Source organism: Gobius niger (genome assembly GCF_951799975.1).
Source record: "Gobius niger genome assembly, chromosome: 24".
In the NCBI taxonomy this organism is placed as follows: domain Eukaryota; kingdom Metazoa; phylum Chordata; class Actinopteri; order Gobiiformes; family Gobiidae; genus Gobius; species Gobius niger.
Window position 1 is genome coordinate 1,578,709 of NC_136875.1, and position 18,609 is coordinate 1,597,317.

Genomic DNA, 18,609 nt, shown 5'->3' on the forward strand with positions numbered 1-18,609 from the left:
AAAAAATGTATAAGCGATTTTTTGCGATTATGCTAATTTTGTAATCGTTTACTGTTGTAATCGAAATCGTAATCGAATTTCGATTAATTGCACAGCTCTGGTAAACTCCTGCAGTGTTAGCGGCTGTAATTTGTTTACTCCACGCCAATGCCATCATCAGACTCCACAGACTCCCCAGCTCCTTGGACTTCCTCATAAACTCCCGTTCTCCTCCTAAAATCTGACTCTCTTTTTCTTTTCTTTTCTGCGCGCCTGATTTGAAGTGACCAAAAAAAAAAGAAGACAAAAATCCAGCAAAAAAGTGACATAAATCCAGCAAAAAAATGGCAAAAATCCAGCAAAAGTGACAAAAATCCATTAAAAAAATGACAAAAATCCATAAAAAAAATGACAAAAATCCAGCAAAAAAGTGACAAAAATCCATTAAAAAAAAGACAAAAATCCAGCAAAAAAGTGACAAAAATCCAGCAAAAAATGGAAAAATCCAGCAAAAAAGTGACAAAAATCCATAAAAAAATGACAAAAATCCATTAAAAAAATGACAAAAATCCAGCAAAAAAGTGACAAAAATAAAAAAAAAAGAAGACAAAAATCCAGCAAAAAAGTGACATAAATCCATTAAAAAAGACAAAAATCCAGCAAAAAAGTGACAAAAATCCATTAAAATATGACAAAAATCCATAAAAAAAGTGACAAAAATCCCCCAAAAAAGTGACAAAAATCCAGCAAAAAAAGACAAAAATCCATCAAAAAAGTGACAAAAATCCATCAAAAAAGTGACAAAAATCCATTAAAAAAAAGACAAAAATCCAGCAATAAAGTGACAAAAATCCCAAAATTAAAAATTTGAAAAAAAAAAACTTAAAAAATTTATTAAAATAATAAAAATACATTAAAAAAAAAAAAAAAAAAAAATGTATAAGCGATTTTTTGCGATTATGCTAATTTTGTAATCGTTTACTGTTGTAATCGAAATCGTAATCGAATTTCGATTAATTGCACAGCTCTGGTAAACTCCTGCAGTGTTAGCGGCTGTAATTTGTTTACTCCACGCCAATGCCATCATCAGACTCCACAGACTCCCCAGCTCCTTGGACTTCCTCATAAACTCCCGTTCTCCTCCTAAAATCTGACTCTCTTTTTCTTTTCTTTTCTGCGCGCCTGATTTGTGCCGACTAGTCACGTTTTTATGCCAATACCACTGTGGAAATTCACTTGTTACAAAAGAACACAAGAAACATTATCGGTGACATTTATCCCTTTGAATGAAAATATAACTCACGGTTTTGTCGGCAGAGAGTTTGGCGGCAGATCCGAAGTCGGTCAGTTTGAGGTGTCCCGTACGGTCGATGAGGACGTTCTCCGGTTTGACGTCTCTGAAACAGACACGGGATCAGACGTGGAGTGACGCTCCTGAGCTCATCGCGTCACGGCGCCCCCCTGGTGGTTACCTGTGCACATATCCGAGCTGGTGGACGGCGTTTATGGCCTCGGTGAGTTCAGCCAAATAAAACTGAGCCATGTTCTCGTCCAGGTGCCCCTCGTACCTGTTCATCAGAGAGAATAGGTCTCCTCCGGGAAGGTACTCCATCGCCTACACACAGATAGAAGGTATCAATTTGAAACTTTTGCCATAGATTGCTGACATAACTATGACGATAAAATGTACTGCAAGTGTGGAGTCTTCTGGAGCGACTAAAGTGAAGATGTTGTTAAAGAGTGGAATGAAAAAAGCCCTAAAGTTTTGTCTCTTTGTCTGCACATTCGACCTGTATATATTTCTCCTGTCTTTAGCCGCAGCTGTCCCCCACAAAGGAAATAACCATATTCAGTGTCAAAAAGGTAAAAAAAAAAAAAAAAAAGGTTTTCAATGAAACTCATGGATGGTGTCGTGTCTCAGGGCTCTGAATCACTGACATTAATCTCAGAGACCTGGGATGATTAGTTTTCAGGTTAAGCCCAGTTAAGGGAAAAACTACTGAAAAAGGACCTTCCACTTTATTAAGCAGATCATCATTTTCAAGCAATATGGGAAAGAAAAAGGGTCTCTCTGCTGATGAAAAGCGTGAAATAGTTGAATGCCTTGGTCTATGAAAACCTTCGATATTTCATGAAAGATTAAGCTCAATCATCGAGATTTGTGGCTGATTCAGAGCACACTCGGGTTTGTGCAGATAAAGGCACAATGAGGACGGTTTCTGCCAGACAAACACATCAGAATACGAGAAAAGCTGCTACAAAGCAACATACAGGTATCTGAAGCTGGCATTTATTGATAAGAGAGCAGTTTATATTGTCAGGGCTTTCTAACCCGACCCTCCCACACTTGAAGTTTGCCGTATATGTGAGGTACCCGATAAGAGCAATAAGAGCATTAAAATGATAATTCACTGGATATATAGAATTGATTTGCGATTAATCGCGAGCTAACTATGACATTCAGAAGATTAATCACGATTCAATATTTTAATCGATTGACAGTACCAATATCTACGTATTGCTAGTACAGTAAAAAAAAAAAAGTACATGGAACGGGAGCACATTTGATCAAACCCAGCTGATCCACCAAGCACCACCACATGTTATTTTTTTTGGTAATTTGTTTTTTTTTATTCTATCTCGGAGTGTGTGGAGCCTTTCCCCTTGGTCTGAACAGCCCCTTTCACTGAAGAGCTCCCAAATCACACCATTCACCAACGCATCTCCAAACATTTAGTTTCCAAAGAGACACTCAGGCTCTGGCTGTCAAAGCTCATCACTGCAACACAACATCTCATTAGGAACCCATCATTTTGGATGAATCATTAATTAACCGCAAATTTTGGCAGATTTTCTAAGAAGTATTAAGCTGAAACTATGATTGACGTTTATTTTGAAATGCAGTTTACAGAGCACATGTGAAAAACAAAGGAGCTTTACCATCGGAGAGAAGACTAAAATATAGGCTGTATGTATCCTGTCCCTCGCCCCTAACTGCTATTCTACTGTACAGCACCGCAATGTAATCTATAGTCTCTCACTAGGGCTGGGCCATAGCATATTGAGCAGTTAGCAGTGCTAAAAGGGGTGGGCCATTTTGTATGGCATATCGTTAACTCAATATAATTTTTTTGATATCATTGTTCAATCATCAACATTTTACATCGTTGTGGACACGATATCATTTATTTTACGCTCAGCTCCATCAGAGCAGCATAAGCACTGACTGTAGAACACGGGACAGGTGCTAAAAAGTCAAATGAAATCATGGATGTAAACTGCTTGAGTACATCATATTTGCAAGGAAATTACGTAGTATACTGTTAAAAAATAAAATATCACTGAATTAATCTTCCCAATTGGCAAAAGGCTGGGATTTTGAAGTCATTTGTCCATTGTCAATTATATTGTCAAATGTCATGATATTTCTTTTATTATATTGTGATATAGATTTTAGGCCATATCGCCCTGTCCTATCAGCTAATGCTACGTTTAGCTGCGCTCTGTGCAGCTTAAACATGACTGAGTAGGCCTTTCTTTTGCTTGAGTAGATCATCCAGGGTTTCCCACAGTGCTTTCCTGTTAAGGAGGCTGCCTAAACACCAACGGGCTTAACTAACTTCTTAAAAAAAAGAAACACATTTACATAATATATACATATATACATGTAAATATATGTAAATTCACCGTAACAATATATATTTAAGTGGTTTATTCATGAAAAATACACCACACGTGATTAAAACATCCGTTTTCACGGATGTTTTAGTGTGTTTAGTTCAAAGACTTCGCCCACTTTCCCAGTGCATTGTGGTTTATATGGAGGCTGTGGTGGTCTCTGTTCAAAGCCTCGGCAGCAGCAGCAGACGCCTATAGAGACTGGATCGTTAGGGAGCCGATAGTTATACGCTGTTACGTAACACACAGAGATCCTCTGATTTATCTGATCCTGCGGCGCCGACGACGCTCTCACTGGAAACAGCAGCTAAAAATACATCAGAGAAGGATCAGGGCAGGGGACGCCGCTGAAAGAAGGACATTTTTTATACCTGACTTGCGTCTCATCTTGGAGGCCAAGCCCATATAAGAATTGAAATACACTGTCAATAATACACACCAAAATAATAAAAAGTAAGTGAACTAGGCAAATATGTCCGTGCCTCCCACTGGATAATTGTCTTTCAGCTGCGGCGCCCCCACATATGTGCCCACTGAACAGAAAGTCATTAAAGGTTTTGTAAGCCACGATGAGAACAAATTTGGAACAATGCTGCCTTCTGATGGGGCTTATGGAATCATGCGTGTTAATAGTGAGGGCGGTCCTCTCTGTCTCGTTGGCCAATAAGAGGCCAGCGTCTGGTCACGTTGGCCACAGCCAGAGGTCAGTCCTAAACTTATACCTGGTCAGACCGGTTTGGCCCTGGCCTTGGCAGTAAAAAAGCTCGCCTGTGTGTAGTGTCTGCTCGTGTACCTGCCAGTCCCTTTGACCCTGGTCTGGTCCATGGAAAAACTCGGCTTGCAGGGCTCGAAATTAACTTTTTTTCTTGGTAGCGCTTGTGCTCCTAATTCTGAAATTTAGGAGCACAGTCCAAAAAAAAAACAGGGAAGCCTATAACAGGGAAGCAGGGAATTAAAACATCCATGCAACTTCCAGCATTCTGTTGCATTTTAGATGTATTATTTCAGCCGTTTGCATTGATATTGCAATCTACAAAACTCATTATATTTTAACACTGTAAATAGGACACCGTATTTTGTCCCCCCCACCATTATTATAATACATCCATGCTCCCGACCCCCGACTTTCTCTGCTCCGCCCCTGCTTCACCGCACTCATCGTCTCCTCCCTCTGTGCTGCAGGGACAGATGCATAGATCGCACTACAAGCGGGAAAATCCTTTGCCAGGACCTTTGAAGACGTGTTTCACATTGCGTTTATGAATGATATACTCCCCGCTTATAATGTGTTTTTAAGGTAGCATGAGAAGCCTTTCTTTTAAAGGGATATTTCAGGTTTTTAACATAGGGCCTCATTTCCTAGTTATCCGGAGTGTTGTTGATTTCTGGAGATATTTTTTTGGCAATTCATATTTGAAGAGCTACGTGGTGCTAGGCTAGTGCCATGGTATCAGCTAGCCTGCATTAAACAGTCTGACCCTCAGTCAGTCTGACCCTCTCCACAGTGCACCTGAGGCAAATCACTATGGAGGACCGTGGCTGCCGAAACAATAAATATATCTATAAATAAATAAATAAATAAATAAAATAAAGATCAATTGTGCAAAGAAATGCATGCATTTATTATAATAACTGCATTTATTTATTTATATATTTACTTATGTATGTATTTATTTATATATTTCTTTTGTATTTATTTCTGTATTTATATGTTTATTTATTTTTGTATATATTTCTGTATTTCTCTTAATGTTTGCAAATCAGGGGGTGGGTCTTGAGGCCGCTGCTGTAAGCTCATTGGTTAATCTTTCTTCATGCACACAGACTGATTTCAGACGCCTTATCCAGCAAAGACACTGCCAAACATGAGCTCTATTGACAGTGGCACAGATAGTAGAGTTCGAATACTGCAGGGGCACACTGTCGTTGTGTCCTTGGGCAAGACACTTCACCTGCCTTGCCCCCAGTGTCTGCGTACATTGGTGTATGAATGAGTGTGTGAATGGGTGAGTGGATCCTTGCTGGAAAGCTCTTTGAGTGCCTAATGAAGGTGGAAAAAACGCTAGACTAAAGCAGAGTTCATGTTTGGCAATGTCTGTGCTAGAGGCGGGATTCAAACCTTTGACCTTCCAATCACGAGACTACCCGCTCTACCCAAACCTAAACCTTTTTTTTGATACCAGACTGGCATCATGTATCTGTACCCAGCCCTAGCAGGAAGTGCCAGTGGAAAAGCGGTTTTATTATGAGACAGTGGCGGGGCTAATTTTAACCATGAAATGTCAGGCCGTCTGTATCTGTCAGAGCCGGGGCCCTATCGGCCAGATGAATGACTTTAGAAGGGATAAAAATACAGCACTAACTCCTCGTGTTTGAAACGGTCACTGACGCTCTCCTGGGGCAGGGATTTTCAGACTTTCAGAGCATGTTTGTAGAGCTGCAAACTACAGCGTTAGCACAATAAGACCTGGTGGAGACACAGGGACAGAGGACGTTAGATTTGTCTGCTCATTTAAATCACGTCCACTGTTTTCTTCCTGAAGCTTTGTGTTTATTGTGAACAATCGTGGCGGAAGGAGGGTATTATCGGTCTGAGCTTTAGCCGCATGAATGAAACAAGCATTCTCCCCTGTTTCCTAGCAACAGAGAGGGGGGAGAAGGAGGGAGGGAGGGAGGGGAGAGAGGTGTTTTGTATGTCGGTCCACACTTGGTCACAGATCAAGGCGATGGAGGAGGCACCAGCTGCAGACAGACGGGTGGCAGGAACAATCTTTATTTGAGTTCAAATGTAGACCTGAATGTGCTGAATGGAATTTGGGTCAGATTCCTTCTATTAACATTGATGTAAAAGCCATTTGTGGGTGAGAGTATCAGGTTCATCAGAGGAAACAAGTGCAGACGTTACAAAACTTTAGGGCCATTTTCTCCTAAATGAGGTTGTCATTCCACTCTTGCAACAAACAGGGTTCCTGCACAATGTGACATTTTAAGACCTTTTCAAGTCCTGGAATCACAAAATGTAAGACAACTGAGGATGAGTCGCATTTCATAGAAATTTAAGTCAAACTTATATTTGAAATTCAAAAACAACAACAATTTGATTGTATAAATTATAATTTATGGTCACGGGTTCGATTCCCACCGGGACAGAGCCTTTCTGTGTGGAGTTTGCATGTTCACCCGTGTCTGCATAGTTTCCTCCGAGTACTCCGGTTTCCCCTACCACTAAAACATGTACAATAGGTTCCACTCTGGGGCCAGGACACCCTTGAAGAAGATATTCTTAATCTTAGTGGGACTTTCCTGGTTAAATAAAGGTCAAACATTTTTTTTAAAATAATAATAATTTTGAACAGAAAAGGGGAACTGAAATAGTATGAATTAACAAAAGGATTATGGAAATAGGCCTAAGTATTATGGGATGGTGGCATTTTCTTTTTCCTATAGCCTCAATTTCCAATTTTATGCAGATCATGTGGATATTAACAATCTTTTATTATTACAAATAAATGGTTATGAGTTCACACCTTGATTTGATTGTACACAGGCACAAGAAGCATGTCATTGTTATAATAAGTAAGCCATAGCCGTGCCGCGGGATGCTAAGGATGTAGACAACCCGATCCGCCTCGTGCCGTTGCACACTGACCTGTGGTGTTTTCAGGAGCGCATCTTTCTGATCTTCTGACTAACCAAAAGTTAAAAAGGATGTGATGGAGTTAAAAGTGACGAGGCGATGCTAATCGTGGCTAACCACTCTGAGAACAGCTGTTTCCAAGAGCTGCACCAGGCTCTGACCCTCGACTTGTTATAAAACAAACAGAGAACTCCTTAATCATTTGAAATAACTTGTTAAAGGCAGCTGGTCTTAAAAACACATGCCACTTTAGTCGCTCCTACAGACTCCAAACTTTACAGGCTTGGACTCAACTACATTTGGAAGGTTTTTTCAATATCTAATTCCTGTCTGATTTTTTGAGATTTGAACTCAAGAAACAGGACAAATTTTATGTAAACCAAAATGTGCAATAAATATAGAATTATCCATCAGATTAGACACTTGTTTGATTTTGGCTGTAGCTGTGAGGACTAGGGCCGGGCATCATTAAACCACACCAGTCTGGTATCAGAAATAAAGTTCAGGTTCTACTGGTTCTACCGAAAAAGTATTGAAAGCAGGAACAAAAACAAATCTTCTATCTTTGGATCCAAGTTTTGATGCTGTTGGTCAAGGCAAGGGACAGGATTAAAGGAAGTGACTTGGTTGTTTCAGCTCAAAATAAATGATTTTCCCCCCATTATGCAGATGTTTTCTCTTTTCTTTGACTAATGTTTGTCCCATTTTTTTCTTATTTTTGTCCCAATTTCCTAATTCTTATTTTCAAAGGGCCATCCTGCCCGGCCCTGTGCTACATAAAGTCATGTGTGAGTTATTTGAGTGTGATTTCTGACCAGGTAGACATGCTCCGTGTCCTGGAAGGCGTAGAGCAGCTGGGGGATCCAGGGACCGCTGTTCAGGGCCAGAACCGTCCGCTCGTCTTCGTGAAAAACCACCTGTGAACGTCACAGACAGAAGAAAGTCAGGCCCGAGCCCAGGGGCAGTACAGTGGCAGTGGTCAATGTAGAGATTGTTAAGGGCCTGTCACAATTGGCACATTGACCGCAGCGAGTTTGTCCCCCATTTGTTCTGCGCCAAAATTGAAGTTGCCATCAGCCGCAAAGATCGCAAAGTAAACTTTTAAGAAATCGCAGTCACGATCACAATAGAGCACGGGCTGAGACAAGATGTGGTTGATTTGGATGGTGTTCAAATGCGAGCGGTGCAAGGAAGAAAGCAAATGGTGAGCGGCTGGAGAGAGGCTGGTGAGCGAGTGGTTCACGGGCCACAGACACTGAATGCGGACAGTGCTGTGGACAAGAGAGAACTTATTTTCGGGCACGGACGGATCAGCGCGTTTACAAATGACACTGGTGTAAAATTAAAATGGGCCTGTTTAGTTGAGCGACTTGGCGTTCGTTTTTGTTGAAAAAAAAAATCAATAAATAAACTGGGCCTGCGGTGCGCGTTGTTGGCCGCCCCACACATTGCTGGAGGCATTAGCGCATCACGGCTTTTACGCATCAAGCTCAGCAAGACCCTGAGCTCAGGCCCTGCTCCGGGGAAGTGACCAGCTTCTGTCTGACTTATTCCTGACAGAGCGCCTTCAAGGGAACATTTACAAGTTATGACGTAAAGGACAGACGTCCACAATCAATAATTATCACTTTTTAATAAAAAACAAATGATCATTATCGCAAATAAATACTCTTGGCTTTAAAGAAATAGCCTAGATACTGCCTGTGATTTGATTGAAAAAACTAATTAACAACTCGGTGCCCTCCACGCGCTCATCCCGCGGTCTCCACGCGCTGGTCCAAGGAGCGTCACCTGCTGCAGTACGCAGCCCACAGGCCACGGTCAAGTCGGGGATGGAAACTAGCAGGAAACAGCTCAGCAGCTGTTTGTCAGAGGACTATGAGGTTTTATTAATTTTTATCATTTCGCCAATGGGAAATGGGTGAAACACAGCACATTTATTTATCTATCACTAATGATTTACATCACTATATGGACGAGGAAACCTCCGCTGTTTAGGCCTCGCCGTTAAAGGCAGCTCAGTGAGACGCTCTGAGCAGATGACCTGCGGCACCAACACAATGACCTGAATGAAGCAGTTTTCGAGACAGTCACGTGACCAGGTGTTACTGAAAGAGGCTCCGGCGCAGTGTTTCGAAGCATCTGCTTCAGGAAGAGCGATACAAGCTCCGGGGCGGGGAGTTTTTTGGCCATCGCTAGTTTTCTCCTTAAAATCTTGTTTTTTGTATGTCTGAGTCAGCTTCTCACACATCAGAGCACTCTCTCCTGTCCTTCCACTGCCATGGCCCAAAGGTACATGCAGATTCATTTAACATGGTGTTGAATTCATCTTCATGCCATTTTTTTAACACATTGAGTGCTGCGCTGTTTTTGGGAGTGCCAACAATCCAAAGCACTTTTCATGATATTTGTAGCACCACAAAGTATTCTATGTCATAGCTATGGACACATGCTATGGCTCGTTAGAAAGGTGAGACTCGAAGCTCTCCGTAGGTGAAAACAGTTTTATTCTATGTCCCGTATGTAAGTTAAACAGAGGCTAGTTTTGATCAAAATCACTGATATTGCGTGTTTTATGCAACACGCTCCTTTCTGATTGACTCGTCTCTCCTCTCTGCATGGACAGTAACGTTTTGGGAAGAGACAAATGCTGTTTCAAGTCAATTTTAAGTCAAAACCACATTGTTGACACGTTTTGAAACACTGTGTGTTATCGATTGCAGGAGTCGTCCTTGGACCGATTTCAACCATTTAAAAAACGGTAAAATCTCAACTGTTCCGATCTCTCCATGTGAAGCCGCTCTGCTTTGTCAAATGCTCCAGAGAACGAGAGAGAAGTGTCGGGTTTACAGCTGTTCACTACACAACACCAGGCCCCCTCAGACAAAAAAAAACAAGAAACGTAATATATATAAAATGTCCAGATTGTGATCAAGTTTTTGATCATCATTCATTTCACTTCTGTTCATCACAGAGCTACCAAAATCACACACACACATTTAAAAAAAAAAGAGCAAAAACAAGTTTTTCTTTTTTTTTTTTTGGCACTCAATGTGGCACTCAAGAAGCATGCCTGAAATGACGCAGAGTAAAAAACAACAATGCAACAAGCCCGTGTAAAACTTAAGGCTGGGTAATGATGACGGCGTTTAGCGAGCAGTGATGAGGCAGCCGAACACATGTCTCACACTGAAACAAAACAAGAGGTGTTCGAGAAACCTGCCCTTACAAACAAAGAGCATGGAACATAGGGCTGAGCCATTTTGGAAAAAAAAAGAATCACGATTATTTTCCCTGACACTGATCAGCTCAAACAAAAACAAATGCTTTCCTCCAGTTTCATTTAACACAAAAAAGCCGGTGTCGTCCAAACTCCCAAACTAGGTGCTGTTTGTGCCAAGAAATGACTGTAAACCTGTCCATTATAAAGTCCCATGACCATTATTGAGATTGAGATTAAATGCCCAGCCCTAATGGATCATCAAGGTTCAGTCGGGTGCTGCGCTGGTCACACAGAGAGAAATCGGGGAGAAAGGATGTCTTTAGATCTGCCCATAAACACGAGAAGCACAAAAACATAAACGAAGAAATGACCTTATACGTCGTAGTCGCGGTGATAACTTTACGTCTAAGTAAGTGCTTTAGCTGTCATTGTACAACAAAACTGTGTTCAGGTGTTGGTCCTGAGCCGCTGCGACTGAGCCGCACTGCCACTGTGGGCCGACCTGACCAGTATGTCACATGAACTAACAAGAGAGTTTGGAGAGGAACAGGGCGCACGCTGACATCAGCTGGACTCAGCTCGGACTGTTTAGACAAACCGCTGACTGCAGCTCAGCATTAGAGCACTCCGGGAGTGACATGTGAGGCGGTTTGTGCCTGAATCACAACCAGGCACCTGGGTGATAGTACAAACGGGTTCAATTTCAAAATTAAACGGTTAATCCATTATCAACCATTACGAGTCCCGACTCCGTCCCTTTTCCCGTCTCCAAGGAGACGGCTGTCAATCACAGCAGAGCTCGAGGCATGAGCACGATAAAAGTAAAACGCTGGGTTTTTCATCGGACACTTGCACCAATTGCACTCAAAATACACCGGACACCTATACCCATGCCCTTTGGTTTTGCCCACCCATTTTACAATTCTGGAAAACAGTCACATCTTCCATCTCTTCACTTCTAGGCTGCCACATCCCAATGTCCCCCTCCCTTTGCTTACTTGGTGAGCTTACTCAGCTAGGTACCACACAACCAAATAAAAACATCCTACTGGTAGCGCTAACCATCGCCAAGAAAACTATCCTCATGAATTGGAAATCAAGGTTAAAAATAAACATTGCAATGTGGAAAAACATGTTGAGTGAACATATATCATTAGAGAACCCACAAAATTGTCCCAACCATCCCACTATAGAACCCGTCTGCCTCTGGTCATCGATTACTACATCACTACACGACTCCTCTAAATTGTAAACTGTTATTATCTCTTCCTATGAACATACATTATTTATTTATTTATTTAGTTTTACTTATTTATTTTTATTATAATTATTATTTATCCTTTTGTTACTTTGTCTTCCTTGTCTTCAAATCCCTCTATTTATTTTATATATTTTATTTTATATGTCTTGTTTGTATTTTTATATTGAGTTATCTGTATCATTTTGTTTGCATATATTCGTATCATTACTCTATGACTATAGTGTGATTATATTATTATGATTATTACTATTATTATTATTATTATTATTACTATCACAATTACTACAACTATTATTTATATTATTATTATTATTACTACTATTTCTTGTATAACAAATTCCACGTTGGTAAAATCATGGTAAATCATGTTAAGTATCATTAGTATCATAGGCCGAATCATAATTTTACAAATAAAAAGAGGAAGAAAGGAGGCCAGTCAATAAGAATAATAATAACAATAATAAACAAATGAATTATTTTATATTTTATAAAATAAAACATTAAGGAGCTCTGGAATAAGGCTCCCCCACCTGCATCATGTACTACCCTATGAGTTTTTAACTGCACCACATACCACAAAGTTTTTAATGCACCACACAAGGACAGAGATGCAGGTGGGGGTGGGCAGAACTTAATATTGTAGTTTCCTGTTTGTTCCCTCCCTTTTCTTCCTCCAATCTTGAATGTTTACCCTTCCTCATGTCCATTACCCCATTCAGTTTACCTTTACCTCATTATTATTGTGTCCTTACTATTATTTGTTACTATCATTATTTGTTACTATCATCATTTTTCATGTTCCACGTTTTGTTTCCCATGATTTATTATTTGCTTTCATCTTTTTTGTTGTGTTTTCTCTCTTACTCATATCGCACACCTACTCAGCACACACACCACACATCCACGCCATGCAGAACCCAAGAACGAATAATCAAATATGTACCCTACCCTTATGTGTCTTCCCCTTGTCTATGTGCTATTTGTAAGCTGTGTTTTATGTCAATAAAAAAAAAAAAAAAAAGAAAAAAAAAAAAGTAAAACGCTCCATGGCTTAGATGAAGTTTTACTGTTACAGAAATACCTATTTTAATGAATCTAAACATAAATGGCTGTATTCTGAGCAGTTTTCTTCATATGAAAGATCAGCAGACCCTTTAGGTCAATAAAAGTTCTTACGTGCTCCTGGCGGCGTAGCACCTCCTTCTTCATGACCTTGAGTGCGCAGACGTCTCCTGTGGCGCGCTCTCGGACCACGCGGACCTCGGCGAAGTGTCCGCGTCCCACCACCGTGCAATGCTCGAAGTCCTGCGCAGTCGGCTGCAGCGTCTGCAGCGCCACAATGACTCCGGTAACTGGGGAGAGGAGGAGTGAGTATCATTGTAATGCCATTTTAATGCACAAATACTACATTTTAATGCCACAAAAAGCAAACAATCTGTGCATAAGGGTGGTTCTTGTTTCATCTTTACTTCACTCCTTTAATCTATTCTATTTTATGAGAAAACAATATAGGCCAAATTTGATTGAGATTGGATCACGTTTAGGGTGTGCTCAATGAAACTGAATAGTGTCATTGACAAACAAGGACCATGCCGCAGCAGAAGGTACAAATAATGTATAATTTACATTAAAACGGGTGCGAGTTACGATTTATTGTGAAGCCCCAGGGCATGCATGTACAGTATGTGTAAATGCTAAGTATCAGTATTTTATTGTCTTCTTTTTAATTCAAATTTTAATTCACTTCATTTATAATCTTTGTTAATCTTAATTTATTCAGATGTGTTTGCTTATTCTATGTATGACTTTTTTTTCTATATGAGCTTTTCAATTAGGCAAAAACATTATTAAAAAAAGAGGAAAAATTAGGGGGGAAATGGGCAAAATATTACTATTCATTTTTAAGCAGTTCACTTTTCCCATTCCCAATCAAATTGAGTGTAATCATTCTCTTTTGTGGAGAAAAAGCTGTCGTGTTGCAAATGAGAAACAGTCAGTGGCAAACAGTTAATCTATAATCATAACGCCACCACTGAAAGCCGAGGCAAAACAAGGCTAAGATGGAAGCACCGAGTAAGTGGTTCTTACACTTGTGGACGAAGTCGGCCACGCACTGGTTCTTCATGAGTTCTGGAGAGGAGCACTCCTGGTACAGCAGTAGGAAGGCTTCCAGCAGCTCCTCTCTGCCCAAGGAGCAGCCCCCTGCCTGGGCCCCGCACACAGAGCCTCCCGCCTGGGTCCCGCTCACCTGGAGACGGCCCTGGGGACACACAACAGCGACGCTGAACAGACTAGGGCTGTGACAATTATTAATAGCCATTAGATGTGTTGAAAAATATCGATTTGCCGATATATAGCGATATTACATCGTGCAATTCCCTCATCAATGGGGGAAATATTCATTGCATTCTCTCTTTGGTCCTGCACTTTTTTTTGAGACTTTTACGCACAAGTTTCAACTCATTTCTGTTGCAAAATTAGTGCTCCATGACTCTGTTCAGATCATGTTTAGTTTAGATCCATTTATCCTGCAATCATACATTTTTCCTAACATAAATGAGGACGGGGCCTTTCTGTGTGGAGTTTGCATGTTCTCCCCGTGTCTGCGTAGGTTTCCTCTGGGTACTCCGGTTTCCCCTACCACTTAAAACATGTGCAATAGGTGAATCCTCCAGCCAGGTGATTCTGACCATCAGCCTGGTTCCACATCATGGAGATGGTCCCCGGGCGCGGCACTGCTGTCGACCCCTGCTCCTTACGGGTCGCCCCAGCGGCATCGAAGGATGGGTTAAATGCAGAGGACAAATTTCCCTACGGGGACAATAAAGTAGGGATGCACCGATACCACTTTTTCTAAAACCGATACGAGTACTTTGATTTAAGTACTTGCCGATACCGAATACCGATACGAGTACAAGGCATTTTCTTCAACATTCTTACTTTTTTCACAGCAGATTGGTTTGTAAATGTAAAAGTTAATTTACTCATGTACATTTCCTGAAGTAAAGTAGGCGACACATTTAAGAGCAGTGATATTAGAATTGTGCTGATGACTGCTGATTTATTTATTTATTTTATTTTCATTCAATATCATTTTTAATTCTTATTGCACTTTATTACACAGACAGAAAAGCCCATGTCCAAAAGCTCCCAATGCCTGAGCTTTATTCATTTATGTATTTTTATTAAACAATAGTATTGAGATGGTTATTTAAATGGTCTCTCTCTCGTGTGTTTGTAGTAACTTAGCGAGTTGTCATTGTTCTGCTGCAGCTCATTTTCCCTCAATATAAACATGCTGTATGTCTTTAATTTGGATTTTCTGAGGACTTTTTAGTCGCTGGGTTAGTTTTTCAGATGAATAAACCCCTGGGCATAAAACGGCGTCAGAATGGCCAAAACTGCTAGCCGCGAGTTAGCAAGATTAGCCTGTATGTTGTAAACACTGCAGACGCTGCAGCGCTAACAACATTTAGACTCTGGTTTAGAGAGCGCAGTCTGTAATAAAGTCAGCTCTATGTGGAATATTGTATTTATTTACACTAAAGAATTCTCCAGTTTGTTGCTTCTTCTCTCCTCAGCTGAGAGCTGCGCCTCGTAGGTGAGCTGTCTGGCCGCACGTCAAGTGGTATCGGTTTCTCATGAATGAGTACGAGTATGAGTACAAGCATGTGGTATCGGTGCATCCCTACAATAAAGTAAACAAACAAATAACATGCAGCCTATACATAAGCTATGTAAATGTCTTTAAAAAATGCTTATAATGAGAGATGGACGATATCATCGATGATTCACAGGAAACAAACATCGTCCACCGCCAATTAAGGGACATCGCCCAACCCTAGGGAGAAGTGTGTCCAGCTTTATGCTAACACATAAAGATAACGAAGAGAGAGAGAGCTCTATACTTTGTAGTCACGGTGATGCCCATGTTGTCGTTATGTTCCCGATCTAATGCACAGAGGAGCCACAGAGATGAGTGACGATCAGGTTTTAAATTTGAATGTAAAACAGACTCAGTTCTGTTATTACTGATCACCAAGGACTCCCAACTATAGAAATATTAGAAAACGAGTATCCCCAGCTAAGTTGGGAAAAAATCTGTTTTGCATTCAAAGTTACATAATCACCATACAACACCACAGTCACATGCACTTAAATGAAAAGCATTTAAGTCATATAGACAGACAGACAGACGCTTATAGATGCTGATAGATTAGTTATTAACGTAATAATCATCACCAAAGACTAGGCAATACACACCTCTAATAGCCATTTTAAGATATCAATACGTGCATTTCAATATCAATACTTTTAACGACGTCATGCATATTAATGTCAAACGTCGTGCATATTAATGAGGCTGCAGTGCTCCTTAGTTTTCACAGTCAGTAGAGGCCAATAATGATCAAGAATTCAGTCAGAGCAGCATTTGAAAACAAATGTAAAGTATCAATAATATGTAGTATGTTTAATAAAAGGTCACACATCGCATGATTCTTTAAAAATGGTAATGTATCGTAGGCTATTTTTGTACAAAGGTTATTGTTATCTTGAGCCATGTATCACTCATTATATCGTGCGGTGCCCAGAGGTTCCCGCCACAAGGACAGATGAAACTAGAAATGCAATGGCTGCGCCATTGCGATTGACTGCGGAAATGCAGGAAGCGAATGCAGAAATTGCATAAACTTTTCAAATTGCATAATCAAATTTGCATAAACTGGTAAAATGCATAAAATGTCATGTTGCATGAACTGTATAAACTGCATAAAGTGGTAAAATGCATGAATGGGTTAATTTGCATAAATAATGTAAGTTGCATAAACGCTTTAAAATGCATAAACTGGTTAAATCCCATAAAGTGGTTACTTTGCATAAATTGTTAATATTGCATAAACTTTTTACATTCCATAAACTGGTCAAACTGTTGAAATGGCCTCAGGGCTTGATTGGCAGAAGCTGCACAAATGGCTGAAAGGCCTGGAGTCTCCCGATTGGCTGGATTCGCACATACACACTAATGCAAAAATGTCAAACTCCCGTATAAAAAAACTGGAAAACTGCAGAAGGACAATTTTTTCTCAAAACCCACAAGTTGCAGAAGCTGAACAAGCACAAAGTGCAGAAATTGCATAAAATGCAGAAAAAAGTGCAGAAAAGCATGGATTTGCGGCAGCCCCATTATAAGTCAATGGGAAAAATCTCAGACATTTCGGCCGATTGCGGAAAAACCATAAATTGCAGAAGTCCCAAAAGTAATAGCACCTTCTCCTCAACATGCGGAACGTTTTGATGCATAACTTGCATAAATTGCACAAAGCATGAAGGTGCTGAAAGCTGGAGAAAATCGGGAAAAAGATGGAAGAGGAATAATAATAAAGAACATGAAAACCAATAATTGACTGCGGAAGAATTCCGCAGTCAATCAATAACCGTCCTCTGCTGTTTCTCCTGTTAAAAGTGGGCTAAAATGAAGGCGTTACCTGGAAGAGCTGGTGGAGCCTGGAGCTGCGGCTCGTGATGGGGTCGGCGAGGGAACACAGCGACCTGCTGCTGCCATGATTCATGTATTTAAACTTCAACATGACGCTTCAGAGGCACGGAGCCAAACCTGGAGAAAACACATTTACTTTGGGTCTTTTCACAGAAATGTCATCTACTTTTAGTTGTTTAATTTAAAATAACGTCATTTAAATGTAGTTGATTAAATCTAAAATAAATTTAACCAACTTTACATTTAAATGATGTCATGAACCCTTCTAGAAAAAACAGTAATTGTCAGGAAAACATATCAAAAATTGTTTCTTTTTTGTGGAAAAAGAGACGATATTAAAATTGAGTTGCTAACTGCTGGCTAAATGCACAATGTAGACGTTAAAAAAAAACATATTATCACTGCTCTCTGTTGCATTGAAAGGTCAACTCGTTTATTTTCTTCTTCCTACCACTGCAGTCACCTGTAAAAGTAAACTTTGTTGTACAGATCTGAAACCGTGATTTGTGAAAATTACTGGCCAAAGAGGAAAGTACAAAATCAGGCCTTATACAGGCAGAAGCAAGCCACTCTTTTGGCCAAATACTGTATTTTAATGTCACAAATGCAGAAAAAAAAATAAGAACACATTTAATTTCTCAATATGTGCAAAAAAAATGTTGTCAATGAATCCAATGTACTGCTTTTTAATGACATTTAAGGCCTTGATTTTGGCAACAGCCTCATTCATCCAGTCAGGAAAATCCAAACACCCATGGAAGAATGAAATAATGCTCGCCTACATTAGGCTAATCTAATAATAGTATGCTACATTCTCAAACTTTCTCAAACTTAGTATTGCTTCATGCATCATAAAAATGCTTTACAGATTTGCTAAAAACACTTTATTTTACCCGGCAGCGTGCCGTGTAACCATACCCCCCCCCCCACCCCCGCCCCCCTGCCAAAACAGTAACCCGAGGGGAAACACTGAACACTGAAGATGTTGCTAGCATTTAGCCTCTCCTCTACTCCTCTATGGACCCAAACGGGGGTGAAGTTAAAAGTGACCAAGCTCTTCCACGTTTTCCCCATTTAAATACAGTTACATGAGCGTCTACACGATCCAGGGGCGTAACAATACCTTGGGAGCACTTCGACAAAACGTGGAAGAGCTTGGTCGCTTCTAACTTCACCCCTGTTTGGGTCCATAGAGGAGAGAAGGAGAGGCTAAATTCTAACAACATGTTTGCTGTTTTGCCGTGACTGAGCGCACGCATAAAGACCAGACAGGTACGCATCAACTCGTCTAAACTAAGATAGAAACATGCAAAAACGGTGGCCTTTTCCTTTAA

General features: G+C 40.4%; 1 protein-coding gene across 1 annotated transcript in view; it reads right to left on the reverse strand.

Moving 5' to 3' along the window:
• cita (citron rho-interacting serine/threonine kinase a) overlaps window positions 1-17,381 on the reverse strand; it is a 99,575-nt gene extending 82,194 nt beyond the window's left edge. The window contains exons 1-6 of the mRNA XM_079582459.1: window positions 17,265-17,381; window positions 13,867-14,011; window positions 12,955-13,130; window positions 8,110-8,211; window positions 1,452-1,594; window positions 1,283-1,376 (exon numbers count right to left, since the gene is read on the reverse strand). Coding sequence (XP_079438585.1) covers window positions 1,283-1,376; window positions 1,452-1,594; window positions 8,110-8,211; window positions 12,955-13,130; window positions 13,867-14,011; window positions 17,265-17,366 — 762 coding nt within the window. The 5' untranslated portion in view covers window positions 17,367-17,381. The remainder of the gene's footprint in view (window positions 1-1,282; window positions 1,377-1,451; window positions 1,595-8,109; window positions 8,212-12,954; window positions 13,131-13,866; window positions 14,012-17,264) is intronic.
• Between the last annotated feature and the right edge of the window lie 1,228 nt (window positions 17,382-18,609).